Source organism: Panulirus ornatus, chromosome 7, assembly GCF_036320965.1.
Source record: "Panulirus ornatus isolate Po-2019 chromosome 7, ASM3632096v1, whole genome shotgun sequence".
Classification (NCBI taxonomy): domain Eukaryota; kingdom Metazoa; phylum Arthropoda; class Malacostraca; order Decapoda; family Palinuridae; genus Panulirus; species Panulirus ornatus.
Window position 1 is genome coordinate 15,392,492 of NC_092230.1, and position 25,945 is coordinate 15,418,436.

A 25,945-nucleotide genomic window follows, 5' to 3' on the forward strand; every position below is an offset into this window, starting at 1 on the left:
AACCTGGATGTTTTGGCTCTGAGTGAAACGAAGCTAAAGGGTAAAGGGAAAGAGTGGTTTGGGAATGTCTTGGGAGTAAAGTCAGGGGTTAGTGAGAGGACAAGAGCAAGGGAAGGAGTAGCAGTACTCCTGAAACAGGAGTTGTGGGAGTATGTGATAGAGTGTAAGAAAGTAAATTCTAGATTGATATGGGTAAAACTGAAAGTTGATGGAGAGAGATGGGTGATTATTGGTGCATATGCACCTGGGCATGAGAAGAAAGATCATGAGAGGTAAGTGTTTTGGGAGCAGCTGAATGAGTGTGTTAGTGGTTTTGATGCACAAGACCGGGTTATAGTGATGGGTGATTTGAATGCAAAGGTGAGTAATGTGACAGTTGAGGGAATAATTGGTATACATGGAGTGTTCATTGTTGTAAATGGAAATGGTGAAGAGCTTGTAGATTTATGTGCTGAAAAAGGACTGGTGATTGGGAATACCTGGTTTAAAAAGCGAGATATACTTAAGTATACGTATGTAAGTAGGAGAGATGGCTAGAGAGCGTTATTGGATTACGTGTTAATTGATAGACGCACGAAAGAGAGACTTTTGGATGTTAATGTGCTGAGAAGTGCAACTGGAGGGATGTCTGATCATTATCTTGTGGAGGCGAAGGTGAAGATTTGTGGGGGTTTTCAGAAAAGAAGAGAGAATGTTGGGGTGAAGAGAGTGGTGAGAGTAAGTGAGCTTGGGAAGGAGACTTGTGTGAAGAAGTACCAGGAGAGACTGAGTACAGAATGGAAAAAGGTGAGAACAAAGGAGGTCAGGGGAGTGGGGGAGGAATGGGATGTATTTAGGGAATCAGTGATGGATTGCGCAAAAGATGCTTGTGGCATGAAAAGCGTGGGAGGTGGGTTGATTAGAAAAGGTAGTGAGTGGTGGAATGAAGAAGTAAGATTATTAGTGAAAGAGAAGAGAGAGGCAGTTGAAAGATTTTTGCAGGGAAAGGGTGCAAATGAGTGGGAGAGGTATAAAAGAAAGAGGCAGGAGGTCAAGAGAAAGGTGCAAGAGGTGGAAAAGAGGGCAAATGAGAGTTGGGGTGAGAGAGTATCATTTAATTTTAGGGAGAATAAAAAGATGTTCTGGAAGGAGGTAAATAAAGTGCGTAAGACAAGGGAGCAAATGGGAACTTCAGTGAAGGGGGCTAATGGGGAGGTGATAACAAGTAGTGGTGATGTGAGAAGGAGATGGAGTGAGTATTTTGAAGGTTTGTTGAATGTGTTTGATGATAGAGTGGCAGATATAGGGTGTTTTGGTCGAGGTGGTGTGCAAAGTGAGAGGTTAGGGAAAATGATTTGGTAGATAGAGAAGAGGTAGTAAAAGCTTTGCGGAAGATGAAAGCCGGCAAAGCAGCAGGTTTGGATGGTATTGCAGTGGAATTCATTAAAAAAGGGGGTGATTGTATTGTTGACTGGTTGGTAAGGTTATTTAATGTATGTATGACTCATGGTGAGGTGCCTGAGGATTGGCGGAATGCTTGCATAGTGCCATTGTACAAAGGCAAAGGGGATAAGAGTGAGTGCTCAAATTACAGAGGTATAAGTTTGTTGAGTATTCCTGGTAAATTATATGGGAGGGTATTGATTGAGAGGGTGAAGGCATGTACAGAGCATCAGATTGGGGAAGAGCAGTGTGGTTTCAGAAGTGGTACAGGATGTGTGGATCAGGTGTTTGCTTTGAAGAATGTATGTGAGAAATACTTAGAAAAACAAATGGATTTGTATATAGCATTTATGGATCTGGAGAAGGCATATGATAGAGTTGATAGAGATGCTCTGTGGAAGGTTTTAAGAATATATGGTGTGGGAGGCAAGTTGTTAGAAGCAGTGAAAAGTTTTTATCGAGGATGTAAGGCATGTGTACGTGTAGGAAGAGAGGAAAGTGATTGGTTCTCAGTGAATGTAGGTTTGCGGCAGGGGTGTGCGATGTCTCCATGGTTGTTTAATTTGTTTATGGATGGGGTTGTTAGGGAGGTGAATGCAAGAGTTTTGGAAAGAGGGGCAAGTATGCAGTCTGTTGTGGATGAGAGAGCTTGGGAAGTGAGTCAGTTGTTGTTCGCTGATGATACAGCGCTGGTGGCTGATTCATGTAAGAAACTGCAGAAGCTGGTGACTGAGTTTGGTAAAGTGTGTGAAAGAAGAAAGTTAAGGGTAAATGTGAATAAGAGCAAGGTTATTAGGTACAGTAGGGTTGGGGGTCAAGTCAATTGGGAGGTAAGTTTGAATGGAGAAAAACTGGAGGAGGTAAAGTGTTTTAGATATCTGGGAGTGGATTTGGCAGCGGATGGAACCATGGAAGCGGAAGTGAATCATAGGGTGGGGGAGGGGGCGAAAATTCTGGGAGCCTTGAAGACTGTTTGGAAGTCGAGAACATTATCTCGGAAAGCAAAAATGGGTATGTTTGAAGGAATAGTGGTTCCAACAATGTTGTATGGTTGCGAGGCGTGGGCTATGGATAGAGTTGTGCGGGGGAGGGTGGATGTGCTGGAAATGAGATGTTTGAGGACAGTATGTGGTGTGAGGTGGTTTGATCGAGTAAGTAATGTAAGGGTGAGAGAGATGTGTGGAAATAAAAAGAGTGTGGTTAAGAGAGCAGAAGAGGGTGTTTTGAAATGGTTTGGTCACATGGAGAGAATGAGTGGGGAAAGATTGACCAAGAGGATATATGTGTCAGAGGTGGAGGGAACGAGGAGAAGTGGGAGACCAAATTTGAGGTGGAAAGATGGAGTGAAAAAGATTTTGAGTGATCGGGGCCTGAACATGCAGGAGGGTGAAAGGCGTGCAAGGAATAGAGTGAATTGGAACGATGTGGTATACCGGGGTCGACGTGCTGTCAATGGAACCAGGGCATGTGAAGCGTCTGGGGTAAACCATGGAAAGTGTGTGGGGCCTGGATGTGGAAAGGGAGCTGTGGTTTCGGTGCATTATTACATGACAGCTAGAGACTGAGTGTGAACGAATGGGGCCTTTGGTGTCTTTCCTAGCGCTACCTCGCACACATGAGGGGGGAAGGGGCTGTTATTCCATGTGTGGCGGGGTGGCGATGGGAACAAATAAAGGCAGACAGTATGAATTATGTACATGTGTATATATGTATATGTCCGTGTGTGTATATATATGTGTACATTGAGATGTATAGGTATGTATATTTGCGTGTGTGGACGTGTATGTATATACATGTGTATGTGGGCGGGTTGGGCCATTCTTTCGTCTGTTTCCTTGCGCTACCTCGCTAACGCGGGAGACAGCGACAAAGCAAAATAAATAAATAAAATATATATATATATATATGTATATATATATATATATATATATATATATATATATATATATATATATATATATATATATATATATATATATATCTTCTGTTTCCCATTTTAGAAAGTTAATACAAGGAGGGGAGGATTTCTGGCCCCCCGCTCCCGTCCCCTCTAGTCGCTTTCTACGACACGCGAGGAATACGTGGGAAGTATTCTTTCACCCCTATCCCCAGGGATAATATACATATATATATATATACATATACACATACACACACATACACATACATACGCACATATACACACACACACACATACATATATATACATATGAAAAATGTAAGAAACAATTTAGAAAACTGAAACTTCTAGCTTGAAATGAATGAAAAAAAATGAATGTCACATAATGTGTGGAAGAAGAAAGTTAAGAGTAAATGTGAATAAGAGCAAGGTTATTAGGTACAGTAGGGTTGAGGGTCAAGTCAATTGGGAGGTGAGTTTGAATGGAGAAAAACTGGAGGAAGTGAAGTGTTTTAGATATCTGGGAGTGGATCTGGCAGCGGATGGAACCATGGAAGCGGAAGTGGATCATAGGGTGGGGGAGGGGGCGAAAATTCTGGGGGCCTTGAAGAATGTGTGGAAGTCGAGAACATTATCTCGGAAAGCAAAAATGGGTATGTTTGAAGGAATAGTGGTTCCAACAATGTTGTATGGTTGCGAGGCGTGGGCTATGGATAGAGTTGTGTGCAGGAGGATGGATGTGCTGGAAATGAGATGTTTGAGGACAATGTGTGGTGTTAGGTGGTTTGATCGAGTGAGTAACGTAAGGGTAAGAGAGATGTGTGGAAATAAAAAGAGCGTGGTTGAGAGAGCAGAAGAGGGTGTTTTGAAGTGGTTCGGGCACATGGAGAGAATGAGTGAGGAAAGATTGACCAAGAGGATATATGTGTCGGAGGTGGAGGGAACGAGGAGAAGAGGGAGACCAAATTGGAGGTGGAAAGATGGAGTGAAAAAGATTTTGTGTGATCGGGGCCTGAACATGCAGGAGGGTGAAAGGAGGGCAAGGAATAGAGTGAATTGGAGCGATGTGGTATACCGGGGTTGACGTGCTGTCAGTGGATTGAATCAAGGCATGTGAAGCGTCTGGGGTAAACCATGGAAAGCTGTGTAGGTATGTATATTTGCGTGTGTGGACGTATGTATATACATGTGTATGGGGGGGGGGGGGTTGGGCCATTTCTTTCGTCTGTTTCCTTGCGCTACCTCGCAAACACGGGAGACAGCGACAAAGTATAAAAAAAAAAAAATATATATATATATATATATATATATATATATATCTTTCTTTCATACTATTCGCCATTTCCCGCATTAGCGAGGTAGCGTTGAGAACAGAGGACTGGGCCTTTGAGGAAATATCCTCACATGGCCCCCTTCTCTGTTCCCTCTTTTGGAAAATTAAAAAAAAAGCGAGAGGGGAGGATTTCCATCCACCCGCTCCCTCCCCTTTTAGTCGCCTTCTACGACATGCAGGGAATACGTGGGAAGTATTCTTTCTCCCCTATCCCCAGGGATAATATATGTGTATATATATATATATATATATATATATATATATATATATATATATATATATATATATATATATATATATATATATATATTTATATATATATATATATATATATATATATATATATATATATATATATATATATATATATATATATATATATATATATATATATATATATACAAACCTCCAACAGCCAGAATCGAACCCGGGACCCCTGTGCAACAGGCGGGAAATGACCGGTGTAGACCACTTTGTTCACCAATGTGAGACGAAGGGTATTCGAGTACATAGTATTCGAATAGTTATTTCCTATTAGCCAGGCCCATAGCCTATCGGTTAGCATTCCCGCCTGTTGCACAGGGGTCCCGGGTTCGATCCTGGCTGTTGGAGGTTTGTATGTTCTATGAAGGTGCGCGCTCCTATACACTTTGTTCGTAGTTATATATATATATATATATATATATATATATATATATATATATATATATATATATATATATATATATATATATATATATATCCCTGGGGATAGGGGAGAAAGAATACTTCCCACGTATTCCCTGCGTGTCGTAGAAGGCGACTAAAAGGGAAGGGAGCGGGGGTCTGGAAATCCTCCCTCTCAGTTTTCTTTAATTTTCCAAAAGAGGGAACAGAGAAGGGGGCCAGATGAGGATATTCCCTCAAAGTTCCAGTCCTCTGTTCTTAACGCTACCTTGCTAGCGCGGGAAATGGCGAATAGTATGAAAGAAAAGAAAGAATATATATGTAGGTGGATGGGAACATAAGAAGGGCAGAAATGAAATTTGGCTTGAAGATTTAGCATGGAAGTACACAGAAGTCAACAATTTCTACAGTAACATAATCTGGGAAATGCATGACCTTATAATGGGACTTCGACAAACTCAATAATGATTGGTCTTATTCAAAGCTGATGAAATTCAACTCGAGTAGATGTGAAATAACGAGTATGAGACACAGCGAAAGAGGAGTTTTATATGAACATTACATTGGAGATCAGCTGCGAGAGTGTGTTTGTTTGTGTTAGACACTTACGAGTGAACATCCTTCTTTATCTGACGCTCAAATCTCGCGTTAATAACTCATAGGAGGAGACAAAGTATGTGTTAGTTTTAGAATAACATTCATGTGTATGGATAGGGTTTGATCACCGCACTTAAAGAAGCACAAAGAGCTAAAAGAGAAGGTCCAGAGGAGGGCAACAAAGATGGTACCAGATTTAAGAAAGCTGAATAACAGGGTATGACTGGAGGCCATAGATCTGCCCACCATGAAAGAGAGAAAAGTAAGGGGCTACCTGATAACAACCTAAGTTTTTAAACCAGCTTGATGAAGTAGACAGTGAACATTTCTGCGAAAGTTGCAGGGATGGAACAACCAGAGTTCAGACATAACCTGGAATCAAGTGATAAACAAACAAACAAAAAATTAATTACAAGAGCAGTAGATTAGTGGAGTAAACTTAGTGAATAAGATTGTGAATGTGACGAGCATTCAAAAATGTAGAATGTGTTCTGACGGTGGAGACACTTCAGATGATGTAGCCACACGTGTGTGCAACTCTCTACCACTGTAGTAGTAGGATAAGTAACAGGTTATGACACACTCACGTATTGACGTGGTTACCTCAGTACCTGCCGTCCACTGCAACTCACCGTGCCATGTAGTAGTAGGATAAGTAACAGGTTATGACACACTCACGTATTGACGTGGTTACCTCAGTACCTGCCGTCCACTGCAACTCACCGTGCCATGTAGTAGTAGGATAAGTAACAGGTTATGACACACTCACGTATTGACGTGGTTGCCTCAGTACCTGCCGTCCACTGCAACTCACCGTGCCATGTAGTAGTAGGATAAGTAACAGGTTATGACACACTCACGTATTGACGTGGTTACCTCAGTACCTGCCGTCCACTGCAACTCACCGTGCCATGTAGTAGAAGGATAAGTAACAGGTTATGACACACTCACGTATTGACGTGGTTACCTCAGTACCTGCTGTCCACTGCAACTCACCGTGCCATGTAGTAGAAGGATAAGTAACAGGTTATGACACACTCACGTATTGACGTGGTTACCTCAGTACCTGCCGTCCACTGCAACTCACCGTGCCATGTAGTAGAAGGATAAGTAACAGGTTATCACACACTCACGTATTGACGTGGTTACCTCAGTACCTGCCGTCCACTGCAACTCACCGTGCCATGTAGTAGTAGGATAAGTAACAGGTTATCACACACTCACGTATTGACGTGGTTACCTCAGTACCTGCCGTCCACTGCAACTCACCGTGCCATGTAGTAGAAGGATAAGTAACAGGTTATGACACACTCACGTATTGACGTGGTTACCTCAGTACCTGCCGTCCACTGCAACTCACCGTGCCATGTAGTAGTAGGATAAGTAACAGGTTATGACACACTCACGTATTGACGTGGTTACCTCAGTACCTGCCGTCCACTGCAACTCACCGTGCCATGTAGTAGTAGGATAAGTAACAGGTTATGACACACTCACGTATTGACGTGGTTACCTCAGTACCTGCCGTCCACTGCAACTCACCGTGCCATGTAGTAGAAGGATAAGTAACAGGTTATGACACACTCACGTATTGACGTGGTTACCTCAGTACCTGCCGTCCACTGCAACTCACCGTGCCATGTAGTAGTAGGATAAGTAACAGGTTATGACACACTCACGTATTGACGTGGTTACCTCAGTACCTGCCGTCCACTGCAACTCACCGTGCCATCTGTGACGAAGATGGGGATATTGTCGCGTCCAGCTTGATGAGGGGGACTGGGGGACGCGTCTGCTCCGGCCCTCCTCCCTTCCCCAACCTTAGTCTGGATTTCGGAGAAGCGACGGGTGTGTGGACCGGTAGAGATGTGGGAGGTGGTGGCTGCAGCAGTGTTGCTCTGTTGTAGCGTTGCAGCGCGTGTGTTGCCCCGCGGACACCCAGACGACAGGGCCAGATGATACAAGTGTACCGTGGGTCTTGCTGCCTGACCGCCCACCCCCGCCGCCGGGGGAGGCCCCTGGCTGCACCGAGGGATGGTGTTGTATATCGTCCCGTTGATCTTGACCAACAGGTTATCAACATGGCCGGGGAGCTGCGTCCTCTCTTTGCTTAAAACAACACCAGTATAGTAGCTAAATGTCTTGATCCAGGAGCCCTGGGAGTCAGAAAATAAGGAGTAGAGTTCCCCAGATGCGCTGGGGATCCAGACCCCGCCGCCGTGTCGGCTGGGCTGCAGGGAGAGGATAGTCCGTGTGCCCGACACTGTGTCGAACTTCACCACACGCAGGGAATCACTCGCGTTCTCTCGTCTCTGCAGGAGGAACAGGTCGCCACGCTCGTCACTCCAGCTCCGCAAGTTGTGACGCCAACTGAACACGTTTTCTCTGTCCATCACTAGTTCTATGGCCGACCACTTGGCCGTGTGGTCCAGCTTCCAGAGAGTCTGTCTGCCGGTGTTGACAGGAGGCCCGTCCACCGTCGTGGCCTGCGTCTCCAGCGTGTTGTAGCTGGTGGCAGTCAGGAGCCAGAGAGTGTCACGCAGTCGGCCGCACCAGCTGGCTACCACAGACGCCGCTCCTGAGGGGAAGGTGAACTTCTGATCGAGTATGTGCCAGCTGGCACTGGTGTAGGGCCTGAGCCAGGTACTGGAGGAGTTGTTAACGCTGTAGAGGGCCACCAGACCCTGAGACCACGGACAGAAGACCAGCGGCTCTGTGGTCCTCTGGCCGGCCCCTGCTGCGCTCCCTGCCGACAAAGAATCTATTTCCTTCCCTGAGTCTCCGCTTTTGACCTCATGACCCCCTCGCATGTCGTCTTGGGGCTGTCCCAGGTCATGCCAGGTCAGTGAGGTGAAGTTGAGGACCCATACTCGACCTGGTGTGACTTGTGGCCTGTGGACGGAAGGGGGACGTTAGATATGCACTGTTATAACGTTATTACCTACGTCAATGTGTGACTATGATACAGTCATAACGTTACCTACGTCAATGTGTGACTGTGTGATACAGTCATAACTTTACCTGCGTCAATGTGTGACTATGATACAGTCATAACGTTACCTGCGTCAATGTGTGACTATGATACAGTCATAACGTTACCTGCGTCAATGTGTGACTATGATACAGTCATAACGTTACCTACGTCAATGTATGACTGTTTGATACAGTCATAACGTTACCTACGTCAATGTGTGACTGTGTGATACAGTCATAACTTTACCTGCGTCAATGTGTGACTATGATACAGTCATAACGTTACCTGCGTCAATGTGTGACTATGATACAGTCATAACGTTACCTACGTCAATGTATGACTGTTTGATACAGTCATAACGTTACCTACGTCAATGTGTGACTGTGTGATACAGTCATAACTTTACCTGCGTCAATGTGTGACTATGATACAGTCATAACGTTACCTGCGTCAATGTGTGACTATGATACAGTCATAACGTTACCTGCGTCAATGTATGACTGTTTGATACAGTCATAACGTTACGTGCGTCAATGTGTGACTGTTCTGTGTGATACAGTCATAACGTTACCTGCGTCAATGTGTGACTGTGTGATACAGTCATAACTTTACCTGCGTCAATGCGTGACTATGATACAGTCATAACGTTACCTGCGTCAATGTGTGACTGTTCTGTGTGATACAGTCATAACGTTACCTGCGTCAATGTGTGACTGTTCTGTGTGATACAGTCATAACGTTACCTGCGTCAATATGTAATACAGTCATTACATGTGTAATAAAATCACTGCAACTTGTACTACACTGTTTCTGTCGTCAGTACGAACAGCACCTCCGTCAGTATCAATGCCATCTTTGTCAGTACTAAACCCATTACGTCTTTACTAACGCCACTTCCGTCAGTATTAACACCACCTTCGTCAGTACTAACACCACCTCCGTCGGTACTAACACCACCTACGTCAGTACTAACACCTCCGTCGGTACTAACACCACCTCCGTCAGTAATAGCAGCACCTCCGTCAGTACTCACATCACCTCCGTCAGTACTAACACCATCTCCGTCAGTACTCACACCACCTCCGTCAGTACTCACATCACCTCCGTCAGTACTAACACCATCTCCGTCGGTACTAACACCTACTCCGTCAGTACTCACACCTCCTCCGTCAGTACTAACACCTCCTCCGTCAGTACTAACACCTCCTCCGTCGGTACTAACACCACCTCCGTCGGTACTAACACCTCCTCCGTCAGTACTCACATCACCTCCGTCAGTACTCACATCACCTCCGTCAGTACTAACACCACCTCCGTCAGTACTCACATCACCTCCGTCATTACTAACACCTCCTCCGTCAGTACTAACACCTCCTCCGTCAGTACTCACATCACCTCCGTCAGTACTCACACCACCTCCGTCAGTACTAACACCTCCTCCGTCGGTACTAACACCACCTCCGTCATTACTAACACCTCCTCCGTCAGTACTCACATCACCTCCGTCAGTACTCACATCACCTCCGTCAGTACTCACACCACCTCCGTCAGTACTCACATCACCTCCGTCAGTACTCACATCACCTCCGTCAGTACTCACACCTCCTCCGTCAGTACTAACACCTCCTCCGTCAGTCCTCACATCACCTCCGTCAGTAGTCACATCACCTCCGTCAGTACTAACACCACCTCCGTCAGTAGTCACACCACCTCCGTCAGTAGTCACATCACCTCCGTCAGTACTAACACCACCTCCGTCAGTAGTCACATCACCTCCGTCAGTACTAACACCACCTCCGTCAGTAGTCACATCACCTCCGTCAGTACTAACATCACCTTCGTCAGTAGTAACATCACCTCCGTCAGTACTAACACCACCTCCGTCAGTAGTCACACCACCTCCGTCAGTAGTCACATCACCTCCGTCAGTACTAACACCTCCTCCGTCAGTAGTAACATCACCTCCGTCAGTACTAACACCACCTCCGTCAGTAGTCACATCACCTCCGTCAGTACTAACATCACCTTCGTCAGTAGTCACATCACCTCCGTCAGTACTAACACCACCTCCGTCAGTAGTAACATCACCTCCGTCAGTACTAACACCTCCTCCGTCAGTAGTAACATCACCTCCGTCAGTACTAACACCACCTCCGTCAGTAGTAACATCACCTCCGTCAGTACTAACACCACCTCCGTCAGTAGTCACATCACCTCCGTCAGTAGTCACACCACCTCCGTCAGTAGTCACATCACCTCCGTCAGTACTCACACCACCTCTCGTACTGTGGCAGGTTGTCCGGGTCACGCGCCATGGTCCTGTTATCATGCATCATTCACACGTAGCATTCATCATTTACTTCCCCGTCATGAATAACATTTTCCTGTTTGTTCTGGTTGTTTCACCGTTGGGCAGTACGAGAGGCAAGTGAACACCCGAGGACCATTTTCTAAATGTGGTCTGCTTGTGCCTGAAACCGATTTGGTCGAGATGTATTTCTGGAAGAGAAAATTAGACTCTAAGTTTCAGATTGGGTGAGGCAATGTTGTGAGGCGGTGTAAGAGGCCAGGCCTGCTGGTTGATACACCTGGTTATGGCAAGAGAGGGCGAGTCGCACTTGACCAAGGATCAATATGGGATGAAATGTTCGTGGAAGTCCGCCAGCACATTACGATGATCAGCCAGCCGTCAAGTGTGGGAAGGTGATGATGCTAGTAATGGTTACATGTGTTGCAGGTGATGATACAGAAGTGGAGGACGTGGAGGTTAACGCGCGTTCTGGGAGGAATTTGAGATAGAAGTATTGGATATAGGGTTGTATGGGGGACGGAGGTCGTGGGGGGTTCTTGTGTGGTGGACGTTGAGTTGAATGGAGAGGCGGGGGAGGTAGCGAAGGAGGGAGTGATAGATGGGTAGGAGGCCCGGGTACGATCGTGTGAGGGGATGTGTGGGTGGGTGGTGTGTATCAGGGAGGTAGTGTCTTGCTCATACGTGTTTAAGAATAACGTTATAAAGTTGTACTGAGATACTCGTGATTCAGACAACAGAGCCAGGGAAGGCCTCTTACCATGGAGAGAGAGAGAGAGAGAGAGAGAGAGAGAGAGAGAGAGAGAGAGAGAGAGAGAGAGAGAGAGAGAGAGAGAGAGAGAGAAGGTTTCAGATTTTCAAATCCCTCAGCTTCAGTCATTACTTGAGCCTCCCACGTTGAAAAAATATCCATCCGATCATTATATTGGGTTAAGGGTCCCGGAAACGCTTTATTATATATAGAATATTCCTAAATGATTAAAAAAAAAAAAAACTGTAGAGAACCACTACCGAGTATATAACTCGAAAAATATATTTTGTACGTTAGACATTGAACAATCACTGATCAACAAAGATTTTGCCCCATGGAAAAAATATGTTTCTTATGTATTTTTTCTGCACGCTGAATCCAATTATGTTTTTAGGATTTCTGTCACATTTTTTTCTTTGTTCCAGCGTACTCGTATATCATTACGTACAGTATGTATGTACCAGTGCTCTACGGAGCATATGAAACAACATATTCAACAAACACAGGTATTTTCATTGTTTGTGAAGAGCAATAACTTCTTTTAGAAAGCACAAGCCTAGATCAATGAGTCACCAGCAGGGGCCTGCAGAAACACGACTGGAAATGTTGTTGTGATATTCAACCAGTGGTCACGTGATGCAGAGCAGCAGTTCTGTGTCAGTGGTGGGCCAGAACGTAATGTGTAAACAAGTGTCTTTTCCAGTCTGTTGACAGATTGTGCTGTTGTGTACCCCAGTGTTGTGTTGACACCCCAGCCACCATTATAATGCCCACAAACTGTGTAAATTGTCCGAATTCTTTCTGATCCAGCTGCAGTGAACGGACATTCATATCACAAAAACATTCCTTCAAATCCCTCATTAACAAAATGTTCTGAGCATAACTTTGGTTGTAAAGTGGGTGACCAGGATGAGAGTTGGACCCCCATATTTGTTGTGTCACATGTGTCAGGCTTCTCGCAACATGGGCCAGAAGGTTCACGCCCACCACCAGCCTTTTACTATTCTTGTAGTTTGGAGAGAACACAAAGATCACGCTTCACACTGCTACTTCTGCCTGACAGACAAATACAAATGGTATAACATCAAAATCCAAACATACTGTTGATTATCTTAATTTACCAGCTGCTATGAGGCCAGTACCTCACAGTCAGGAGTTACCTGTGCCAGAGCCACCAAGAAACATGACGCTGAGTGACGATGAATCTGGTGATTAAAAAGTAGACCAAGTAGAGGACAGTTTGGATCCAGTATTTGAAGCAAGGTGTCTTTCAAGTGAACCACATTTGCTGAGTTAAGGAGATCTTAATGATCTCGTCCGTGATTAAAATTTGTCTAAGAAGCAAGTCGAACTTTTGGGTTCGAGGTTAAAGGACTGGAATCTTTTCCAGAATGAAACTAAAGTTTGTTAAATTTAATCGTGACCGCCATGTCGTTTTCAAAGACTTTTTCTCCCTTGAAGATACTCTGGTGTTTTGCAATGATGTTCGTTCTGTTATGGAGGCAACTGACCACGAATATAACAAAGAAGAGCGGCGCTTGTTTACTGACTCATCAAAGTACGCTTGAAAGCGGTTCTGCTCCACAACGGAAATAAGTTCCCCTCCGTTCCTTTGGCTCACGCAGCTGCTAACATGAAGGAATCGTATGATAACATGAAACTTCTTTTGGAAAAAAAGAATATGGAGACTTTAAGTGGAATGTATGTGGTGACCTAAAGGTTGTGGCACTTTTGATCGGTATGCAACATGAGGTTCTGTTGTTTCCTCTGTGAGTGGGTCAGCCGAGACAAGAAAAATCATTGTCAAGAAAATGTGGCCAAAACGAACATCACTGACTCTATGGAAGAAGAATGTCATCAATCCTCCTCTTGTTGATCACGAGAAAATTAATCTGCCTCCTTTTGCCTATTAAGCTCGGGTTGATGAAGAACTTCGTTAAAGGTATGAATAAAACTGGCCATAGGTTCACATATTTGAGGAATAAATTCCCCAGAACCAGCGATGAAAAATTCAAGGAGGGTATCTTTGCAGGACTACAGATAAGGGAACTGCTTCGAGATGAAAAATTCGATGAAGCTAAAAGTTTGCAGAGATATTCTGGGGAATCACAGAAAACTACTGTGATGGAAAAGATCAATTGACTTCATATAAAGCTCTGGGTTCCAATATGAGTCTAAAAATTCACTTTTTTTGGATTTGCACTTAAGGTTTTTCCCAGAAAATCTTGGGGCAATCAATGATGAGCATGGCGAAAGATTTCACCAGGACATTTTGGACATGGAAAAGTGGTAGCAAGGAGTGAAGCCCCTCTGTGTTGGCAGGTTACTGCTGGACACTGAAGGAGGGATGTTTCTGAGGCCAAACATAGCCGAAAGTCCCACACTTCTTCACTTCAAAGGTAAGTTTTTTAAGTGTAATACCAGCATTATTTGTGAATGAGTAATATACATTTTTGTAACGTTCAATTGCTCTGTCACTTAAAAACCATATGCTTGATAAAAAAAATCTAAAGATATCCGAGTTCAGCGTAAAAAGTACTATAAGGTCCACCTATATTAGTCTGTGGGACAAAAAAAGTCAAATTTTTTGATGACCAGTTGATATAAATATGATGAAAACAAGGATAAGATTTTGTTAACGCTAATCATGTAGTAACATTAGACATAAAATTACAAAGAAATTCAAATTGTGGTGAATGACAGATTGCACTCGAGTAAAACTCATAGGTTTTAGTGTGTTTCATATGTAACACAGTTCCTATAAAAACAGTTTAAAAGAATCTCACTTTTTAATTTTATAGAAAAAAAAGGAAAGAACAGTCATAGTTTAATAAAAGTGATGGCCAATTAAATATGATTTTTAAAGTATCACATGTTTTGGAAAGCGATGGTAAATATGAAGAAAAGACAGTCGGTAATGGTTTAGTCTTGATTACGTGTGGCGTGCATGTAACACTTCCGAATGAAGTTAAGAGTTTTCTTTTCAGTTTTCTTCTCTAATGGAAGTCGTGTATAAGTGAATGAATATTTGATGATGTATGAGTGGGCAGTTGCCAGTATATGTGGGGGAGCGACAAAGCTATGTGGCAGCGTGATTATTTAATGTTTTTATGGCTAGATTATTATGTAGGGCGGGGGAGGAAGGTGGAGTGATTGTGATAGGATACTGAACCTCGGAGGAACAGAGTGGACGTTGTCACAGCTGTTGTGTACTGATGATAGTGTGCTGTTAGCATCAGAGAAGGTGTTGGGTAGACTGGTGGGTCGGTCCGATGATGATGATGATCATGATGTGTGTGTGTATGTGTGTGTGTGTGTGTGTGTGTGTGTGTGTGTTTGAGGAAGAGGAGGAAAATGACTACAAATATAGAGTTAAGACGCTGGTTTGTAGAAGGAAGGGGAAGTTAGAGTGTAAGCTCAGTTTACATGGTGAAGATTTGGAAGTTTTATGGGAGAAAAGATTGGTAAGGTTGGCAGTTGGGAAACTGGAAGTTGAAGGTGGTCATGCAAGGCAAGAGAATTGGTCATGCACTGAAAGCTGCGGTGAATGGTGAAAACTACAGTTAGGTAAAAGATGAGGGCACCACAAATGGATAATTTGGATAGTATGGTTGGAATTGCGAGGATACAATGGTATGAGGAGGCTGCGTGGTGTGAAGAAGTCGTAAGAAAAGTATATGGATGGAAATAATCTTTATCGGTATGGCCGTGTAGAAGGTACGGCAGATGATAGGCTGGTGAAGAGATGCAACACGGGAAGTAGAGGGTGCATGGAGGAGGGGTAGATAGCGGAGGCTATATGTAATAAGACAACTGATGTGGATGAAATGATTGAATTCAGGACTGACAGGGGATCGGATGCAATGGTGGTATAACTGGTCACATTGCTTTCTATTGACGTTTCGAACAACTGAGTAAAATGAAGAAAGTAATAAGTACTTTTAAAAGTGTAGCTCCTAGGAGTTCATGTTTTGCTTGTAACACATTGAGCATGAGTTGATGCGTGTGTCATGTTCCGGAGTGTGTATATACTTGATCCTCCCTATAACACTGGACACAAGAAACAACTGAGTCTCTCATTACAGTGATGAATGATAAGATGTGCAGCTTCATCAAGTTAGGAGAACAGCCGAGCATAACGGGGAATAAGAATGAAACAGAAGAGGCTACAAATTATCATTATTACATCAGGAACAAGGTTTTATCATGGCAAACACAACAAGGTAAGGCAAAATGTTCATTCCTGAATTCATTATATAGTGCATGATGGTCAGTATTACAGGGAAAAGTTACTTCATCCTAACTTAAGAGATTGTCTCCAGTCATGCATGTTAGGGGGTGGTAGCAGCCGTTTGTTTAGCGATAACCAGCAATTCTAAAGAGCTATCGTTTCCAAATAACTATAATTTGTCTTTTTTTTTTTAATACGAATTCTTATATCATACGTTAGGGGTACGTCATGATGCTACTGATCTCATTTGATATTGAAAATGGCCGTCAGACAAGCACTAGGAATCTGAACGACTTGCGAAAAATATGGACGAACGAAACTACTTGGAGTCTCTGCCGCCATAGCGGCGTCTGGTGTGTGTGTGTGACAGCCGGGCAGGGTCGGGCACGCACCGTGGTGGACGTTGGACGGTGATCCTATTTGTGTACGTATACTGTGTGTATTTATGGGACTGTTATAAGAAGATATTTGAAGTACTTAAGTTAACCATTTTGAATAATGGGCAAGTGTTCAGTGTCTTAGAGGTGCATAATTGTCTACAAGCGAGTAGATATACAAATTAATTAAGTGCGCTGTCTCTTGTTTTCAGTTGTGAGTGACGAGAACATTTCCCTAAGATTATGGCAAGACGAGGACGCTATAAACATTATTACTTGGTAGCAATCTAAGCCTAGTGCCTGTCTTACTAGTGAATCAAACCTAACGATTGTTATGTGATAAGATTTTTTTGCTTCTTAAAAGTGGACATAATAGATTTCGATATGGAACTAGAGTGCATAGAAGTTACATTTTGGGCTGAAGTTTCGAGGTGTTGTGTTTGATTCGAAATATGTTTTACCATTAGTATTGCCGAGTGATTCACACACACCACCACCACCACCACCACCAGCGCTGCTTCATCATATGGATAAGGTAAGTAGAAATAACTTTTCGAATGTATATATATTTTTATGTATTTGATGTGTATTGTGTGGAATCTGGCAAACTAGCAGTCGATATCCAACCTGCGGTAAATGTTAGGCCATACTTGGAGCGGGTTAAAGACCACTGGGTGACTAATCATATGTTTGGACATGTTCGAATTTATGGATGTTCAAGGTAAAGAAAACGTTACATTAAATGTCTACTTTATAGCTTATATATCAAGCATGACGTACTGGTCGTGGCCTGATTCTCTTCCAAAGGCTGATAAGTTTAGTCCTACATACGACGTTTAATTAAAATGCCATTACTCATTTCTCGGTTTCCTTGGTTAGCTTATTTTCATCTCTCTCAGTTCTTTGTGGAATTCTCGGACGCAAGTGGAGCAATGATATGAGTAAACTCTCCGCAAAAATAAACACACAAACTCAAAGCTTTACATTGTACTTAAAGCCATTGTTAACGATCCTTGACAATGGCTAGATTTACAGTCGAAAGCTTGGAGGTTGTTTATTTTTCCAGGATTTTTGTCTTTGTTTTCCAGTACTTGTGATGATTTGATCGTTTCTGTCTGCGTCAGTAAACTGTATCCTCAAAACTGATTTTTTCCCCTCCTGGCAACTTGTTTTGTGTGTGGTACATCTTGATGATCTCGAGTCTCGATGTCATGATTAGGTTAGTAACACTACGGAATACGTAAAACCTTGGACAAACTATTGATTTCCCATCACTTATTATCTGCAGTCTTGGTGAAATATTTTAAGAGCCACCAGAGCAGTGTACAGAAGCAACTATTCTCTGTAAGATTGATTTATGTGATGATTATGGAGGCCAGATGAAAAGGGCGGTCAGTCGTGCACTAGGATCGTGAACAACTTGTTTTACAGATGGACAGCCTCTGAGAGGAATTTTTATCAGAGGTTTCAAAGTTTCTTTCGGGTCTCCTTTAAGAATATGTTCACAATATCTGTTCAGTGTTCACTTAGTATTTCGGGTCTCCTTTAAGAATATGTTCACAATATCTGTTCAGTGTTCACTTAGTATTTCGGGTCTCCTTTAAGAATATGTTCACAATATCTGTTCAGTGTTCACTTAGTATTTCGGGTCTCCTTTAAGAATATGTTCACAATATCTTCAGTGTTCACTGAAGTATTACAGTTCAGTAGTGTCTACTTTACATGTGTTTTAAGAATATTTCAACTTTGTAGGCTCGCACAAAATGTGAATGCTAGTCTTCAGGATATGCAAACATTTTCTGAGATCCCTGGAAATTCTCGGGCCCCCATTTGGACCCCCGGGCCTGGGTACAATGTACCAACTGCACCCCGCCGACTCATTTGCCGTGAATGGATGCATGGGGAAAGTAGGTTTATACAACCATTTAAAGAAAGTGGTGTAATGGTTCGCGTCATGAACCACATTATCATGGGCCAACCCAGGTTTGGACCCGCTTGAGTTAGGACCCTAGGAATGTCAGTCACTCCTACATCCATCTCAGATATTCATCCTCCCTTCTAGGTTGGTTGATAAGTGGGTACCTGGCTGAGGCCTGGGGTGCGTATGTTCAAGGCAGATATTTGGAAAGCGTTAATGGCACGAAAAAAAAACAAAACTTTATTATAAGTGTATGTAAAGGATAGGCTTCTTCCGCCGCTAGCGAATGTTTTGGGAAACGCAGATGAAAAATAAGTAGACTTCTATTGGGAATATAGTGTTAAATACATACTATATCAGCCTTGTCAAAGTTCCCAGTTCTCACAGGTTTTGCAGGGTCGGGGCAGGTTAATCATTGGACTATCGGGTATGATAAATCACCCGGTAATATAGAAAAATATAATGGTTTGATTTTTCTCGTAAATTTTAGATAGATCATAGACCAAATACAACATTAATAGTATCAGCTACTGGGGTCTACAGGGTTCACAAGTGGTCATGAAAGTTTAGAATTTCAGTTCTTTAAGATTGATTTTTTTTTTCCTAGTATTAACCTTGAAGTTTGATATATTATTTTTCTGTCCCACCAAGTTCTGAAGACAAGAAATCTTTGAAATGGGTTCCTAATATTTTTATAAATGCAGACAATATTAAGTAGATTTGTCTGATAAAGTTATGTGCATGAGATCATGTTGGAGAACTGATATCCTGGAAAGAGAAGAAGAGGAAGAATTGTGTTGCAGATAGAAAACATGTACAGATGTATGATCTACTGGGTGTTTTAAATTGAATCACTTAATCTTATTATTAGGATCAAGTATCAATGATTGGTCAGATGTTTGACTTGCATTATCAGATATGATTCAGTAGCTAAAGAACTGTTTTCGTTGGAGATTCTTCTCTATATTAATATTAATCCAGCAGATTAATCCAGCATCTTATTAAAGAATGATAGCAATGATTTAATCATGATTTTTTTTCCTATTCTGCCTTTGCCCATTTCAAGAGCAAACTCATAATTTCATTGTGAATTATTTTGAAAGATATAATGACTGCATTAAGAATATGACTTTTATTTTATTTTATTTTTTTTAGAAATCTAATTATGATAATTTTTTTCTTACATACCACTATGTTAGGTTTGTGATTTTCAAAATTTCTTAGAGTAGCGAGGATGTTTTCTGGATTTCACCTGCAAGTGGTAACATCTTGAGCAAGAAGTCACAGCAGGTAAAGTCAGATGACGCCCTAGGCTGCAGATGGTGAAAATCAACGTTTTCTGAATGTCGTTCGATATAGAACAGGTCACTGTTAGTATTTTCATGGCGGTGTTGTGTATATAATGTGGCTAGGGTGTCAGTATGTCCAGTCAATGATACTTATTGCCTTCTTGAGAATAATTTGAATTCTATAGCTTTCTTATTTGTTTCTGTGCATGTCCACAGGTTGTGAAGTGTAATGGTGATGTATGTCCCAGTGCGCAGGTGCGGGGTAATCTAAGTGTTCAGTGTCTTCATTGTGGTAGTTGCATCGTGGATATGAAGGGTCTTGAGATATGTTAACATGGCATTTTGTAATGTTGTCGGCCACAGTAGGGGTGGGTGATGTCCAGCGAGTAGGCGGGAAAGAGTAACTCGCATGCCTGGTGAGTGTGGTTTCACACAAGTGTATTGCTGGTAGGATTGGTGTTTGTACAGAGCTAGGAGGTCACTTGTTTGATGTCTCTCGAGTCATTTCGGTGTGTAAATATGTTTTGTCAGTGTTGTGTATTTTGGTTGTGGTTTGAAGCAGTGACTGTAGGATGTTCGTGTGAAGCTGGGGTAACCTTTTTTTTTTATTGCTCTTTGGATGGGAAAGGTCTAGTGCTGTTGCATATTGAGACGGGATGGTATTTAGAGAATCTTCGCTTCGTTGTGTAGGTGCTGAGTGTGTGAGGCCAGTAGGCCGCTAGTTTAACGTATGCAGCTATATAATATTTTCTTTTAACAGAGGGATAACAATGCAGGTAGTGACAGAGTTTAGGGTGGACCGTTTGAATTGCTTTCAGAGGATACTAAGGTATTATTTTGCGATATCTAAACCTTGTACCAGTTAGTACTGTAAGGGCATTTAGTTTGCTTGTTGTTTTTTGTGTTGATGTTTGAGGTGTGGGGAGTGAATGTCATGGGTGTCTTTTAAGTGATGCCTAGAATAGTTGAGGTTTTGTCAACTGGGAGTGATTGGCTATGTAAGGCGACGGAAGAGCGCAAGTTGGAATCGTATCTGTTTAGGGTTAAAAGGGATGACTGAGATGCGGACATTATGTGTGCTGGATAAGACACTTACAACAGTGTAATGTTGACATGTCTGTCGTTGCTTTTATGATGTCAGGGTGCCGAGATGTGATCTTATGGTCGTCTGCGTATGAGAGGACCTTCATACTATGGTCTGCTAGGAAGTTATTTAGGAAGAGGATGAAAGAAAAACGCTTCTTGGGGAACTCTACTGCAAAGTTGTTTTCAAGGTGAAGCCTTTGTGAGTGAGGCAGCCATTTTTTTCTTTCATTATTTTGAAGGGTGACGTCAAGTATCATCTGGGTGAGGATGGGTTGAGGGTATTGTGGCAAATACTTTGTAGCTATTAGTTGTCTCTGTTATTGTGCAGGAAGGGGCTGGCTTTTGTGGTTGATTAAATTCATCAAGGGTATGTTGTGCGAGGTGGAGTAGAGTGGTCGGGGTCCGAGGTCATGTTGTGTGGGTGAGAGTGGAATATTTAACTTGATTCCGTTGTGGACCAGTTTTTCAAAGTTTTGTCACAATTATTCCACATGTCTCACACCATTATGATGTGCAGGGACAAACATGAGGGGGTAGGGGGGGAGGGAGGGGAAGTAAAGGAAAAAAATTTTTGAGGAAAGAAACTCCTGTCAAGATGGAGGAAGTCGGAAGTTGGTTCAAGTCAGCCGAGGGCTGTAGTTATGTGTTCAGAGCTGTGCATGTTGATGTTGTTGTTGTTGTTGTTGTTGTTGTTGTTTATACAAGACAACAGTCTTTTCAGGAACGAGAAGAATGGAAATGCCAGGCGGAGTACAGCTACGGGGGAAAATGCTTGAGAAAATGGACACTAGATATTAACTCATATTTGCTGGCGTTAGTTTAAATTTAGGTAGTTGTTCGAGGAGCAGTGTTGTGTGTTACACAATTGGGGAACTATGGGTAGGCTGTGTGGGGTTACTGTTATGTAGTTACGTCTTTGTTAGTACGGGGAGGGCGTTCTGTATATGTATCTCTCTCTACTACGATACAGCTCTTATACAGTTCCTCATACTAACCACACTCACGATTTCATCGCAGGTAAGGGTTGACTGTGGCACTGCGAGAAGGGTAGTGTAATGGATTGACATTCGAACAGGGGAATCAGTTCACGAATTCAGCGCCCAGGGAGACGGATGGATTGCATTCATGGTGGGTGTGGGAGCAATTTACTCGTGGGTAAACTAAGCATCTTTCTTACACACCCACACACATACACCCACACACACACACACACACACACACACACACACACACACACACCTACACACACACACACACACACACACACGTCTGTTTGTGTGTTTCTTTGCGTGTTCTTTTATGTACTTTTACCATGCATTAACTTTCTAAATTCCATGTAATGTGAAGGATAGTAAAAAGCATCTAGGCTTGATAAATGTTCAGCATGGCTACCTGGGGCACAGGTGTGGGAGAGTGAGTCTAACTTTAAGGGAAGGATGGAAGAAATGCAGCAGTTGAAGGCGGAACAGTCAGTCTGCCGCAGGGAAAATTTTAATGATATTTCCTCAAGACTCGGGCATCGGCTCACTAACCGGCACCCCCGCCCCCTCAACCTTGCTCGACTGGGCCTCGCTTGCAGCTGTGTCTTGTGGAAATAATTTGTATTTCATTCGTGTCTTATTTTCTTGCTCTCTTTCTGCTCGTTCTTAAGATTTTCCTGCGGTGCGCTACGCCCTAGCTCTGTCTGTCTTGTAGCAGAATATTGTCGTAAGTAGTCTGTCTGTCTGTCTCTGTCTGTCTGTCTGTCTGTCTCTCTGTCTCTCTCTCTCTCTCTCTGTCTGTCTCTCTCTCTCTCTCTCTCTCTCTCTCTCTCTCTCTCTCTCTCTCTCTCTCTCTACCGGTCTCACCCAAGCCTGGAGGAGGTCAGGAGCCAGAGGTTGCCGCGATGGTCGGGGGTGAGGGCCAGGGAGTCGCCTGACCCACCAGTCCAGCACAGCCCTGACGAGGGCGGCGACGCTGCAGGACCTGACGACGACGACGGAGAGGCGGCAGAGGAGAAGGGGACTGAGGTGTGTGGGGAGAGGGAGGTTGGGAAGTGGTGGAGAGACGAGTTGGTGTTGGGAGCGTTGGACGGGTTGAGAGTGGTGGTGGTGGTGGAGGAGGAGGTGAGGTTGGTGGAGGAGGAGGAGGCAGAAGTGGAGGTCTTCGTCACCTCCAGCGTGAAGGATGATGACATGTGGGTCTTCATGGAGGATGTAGCCGAGGAGGCTCTGGTGGTGGCCGGCGGGAGGCTCACGACCCCGGAAGACGGAGATGAGGAGGAGGAGGAAGAGGGTGAGGGTTCCCGGGAGAAAAGGGGGAGGGGGGAGGAGCCGCGAGGAGAGAGGGCACTCCGGGACACACCTGTGGAAGAGGGAAAAATGTGGTTATTATTGTTCAGGTTCTGAAGAATCCTTTCTGCTTTCTTTTTATATTTCTATTTCTCTCTAAAATGTAACTAACTTCATCGTGTATGTATGTTGTGGCGTAGCAGTGAATCAGTGTCCACCGTCATGTTCCACCTGCCTACCCTGAGCTTATCCTACTCCCTCATGCTGCTGCTCGTGAGGCGTGAGGACGTAACTGTAGCATGTGTGGTCTTAGATGGACCGGCGGTCGTCTGATGACTGCAGAACTTGCACTGATGACCGCTGCTGTATCATTATACCAGTGGATGGTTTAAAGGCAGAGTAATATTTGTTGACGACTGATCCGTCTAAAGTGGTGACGGTTATTGACGGTTGGAGACAGTATGGTCACCGTACGTAGGTGGCCACGTCCAACATGGTAGCAGTAGACAGAGGCCTCTGTACATGTGACACGATTGTTTATAGGGGTTTATGGATAGAATTAGGTTATAGGTGTAGGCAGGTCCAGAAGGCAAGTGACCATGTTATAAAGGTGCCTTCTGTAGACAGAGGACTGAAGAAAAGAGACAGTAGTTGAGAGGGAATGCTGATAGACAGGGGGTAGTTACACTCTGAACCGCCGGTAGGTAAGGAGACAGGTGTTTGAGCACAATCCACAGAAACGTGTAAGGCGTCCACCATCACCCATGTTCCTCCATGTTGTGCCTTACACTGCCAATCTTATCTAGTGTTTCCCTCACATCTTCGACCACTACATTATAAACACCTTAGGATTGTAATTATTATTTTCAGGAACAATAAGGTTGTCCCTAAACCACTGATGTTGTCCCTCGGTCAATAATGTTATTCTCTGGGTCAATAATGTTTTACCTGGACCATTGTTGATGTCCTTAGATCATTAATGTTGCCCCTGCTCCGTTAAGGTTGTTGGACCATTAAAGTTTTCTAAGGGCCATTAAGGTTGTCTCTGGACCATAAATGTTTTTCACTGGACCATTAAGGTTGTCTCTGGACCATTAAGGTTGTCCCTGGATCGTTATTGTTGTCCCTGGACCTAATCATTAAGGTTGGTCCTGGTTGGTGTGATGTCAGAGCCCATCCCTTTACGGTAAGCTTCTGTCGCATTATTATAATGTAGTTGTGTATCTTATCATTTTTATTATACTTAATTGCTGTTTCCCGCGTCAGTGAAGTGGCGCAAGGAAACGGACGAAGAATGGTCCAACCACTCATGTATACACACACACACACACACACACACATATATATATATACATATATATATATATATATATATATATATATATATATATATATATATATATATTATCCCTGGGGATAGGGGAGAAAGAACACTTCCCACGTATTCCCTACGTGTCGTAGAAGGCGACTAAAAGGGGAGAGAGTTGGGCGCTGAAAATTCTCCCCTCTCGTTTTTAATTTTCCAAAAGAAGGAACAAAGAAGGGGGCCAAGTAAGGATAATCCCTCAAAGGCTCAATCCTCTTTTCTTAATGCTACCTCACAAACGCGGAAATGGCAAATAGGCCTTTCCATGGTTTACCTCAGACGATTCACATGCCCTGGTTCAATCCATTGACAGCACGTCGACCCCGGCATACCACATCGTTCTAATTCACTCTGTTCCTTGCACGCTTCTGTATGTTTAGGCCCCGATCGCTCAAAATATTTTTCACTCCATCCTTCCACCTCCAATTTGGTCTCCCGCTTCTCGTTCCCTCCACCTCTGACACATATATCCTCTTTGTCAATCTCTCCTCACTCATTCTCTCTTTGTGACCAAACCATTTCGATACACCCTCTTCTGCTCTCTCAACCACACTCTCTTTATTACCACACATCTCACTCACCATTTCATTACTTCCTCGGTCAAGCCACCTCACACCACATATTGTCCTCAAAAATCTCATTTCCAGCACATCCACCCTCCTCCGCACAACTCTATCTATAGCCCATGCCTCACAACCATATAACATTGTTGGAACCGCTATTCCTTCAAACATACTCATTTTTGCTCTCCGAGATAACCTTCTCGCCTTCCACACATTCTTCAACGCTCCCAAAATCTTCGCCCCTTCCCCAGCCTGTGACTCGCTTCCGCTTCCATGGTTCCATCCGCTGCTAAGTCCACTCCCAGATGTCTAAAACACTTCACTTCCTCCAGTTTTTCTCCATTCAAACTTACCTCCTATTTGACTTGTCCCTCAACCCTACTGAACCTAATAACTTTGCTTGTATTCCCATTTACTCTCAGCTTTCTTCTTTCACACACTTTACCAAACTCAGTTACCAGCTTCTGCAGTTCCTCACCCGAATCAGCCACCAGCGCTGTATCATCAGTGAACAACAACCGACACCACTACAGACTGCACACTTGCCCCTCTCCAAAACTCTTGCATTCACTTCCCAAACAACCCCATCCATAAACAAATTAAACAGCCATGGAGACATCACGCACCCTTGTCGGAAACCGACATTCTATGGGAACCAATCATTTTCCTTTCTTACTACTCGTACACATGCCTTATATATATATATATATATATATATATATATATATATATATATATATATATATATATATGTATATATATTCCGAATTTAGAGTTGGCTGTAAACATTGGATAGAGTCGTCATTCTTGTGTGCGTAGGCTGGCCTGGGTGTGTGGGGCTTGCAGTCTAGGCTCCGGGTTCGACCCTCACGCCCTGAAGGAAATGTTGTGTAT

General features: G+C 43.4%; 1 protein-coding gene across 1 annotated transcript in view; it reads right to left on the bottom strand.

Moving 5' to 3' along the window:
• Positions 1-25,945, bottom strand: part of LOC139749429 (uncharacterized) — a 497,430-nt gene that overhangs the window by 38,547 nt on the left and 432,938 nt on the right. Inside the window, exons 2-3 of the mRNA XM_071663274.1 lie at positions 22,700-23,195; positions 7,643-8,810 (exon numbers count right to left, since the gene is read on the bottom strand). Coding sequence (XP_071519375.1) covers positions 7,643-8,810; positions 22,700-23,195 — 1,664 coding nt within the window. The remainder of the gene's footprint in view (positions 1-7,642; positions 8,811-22,699; positions 23,196-25,945) is intronic.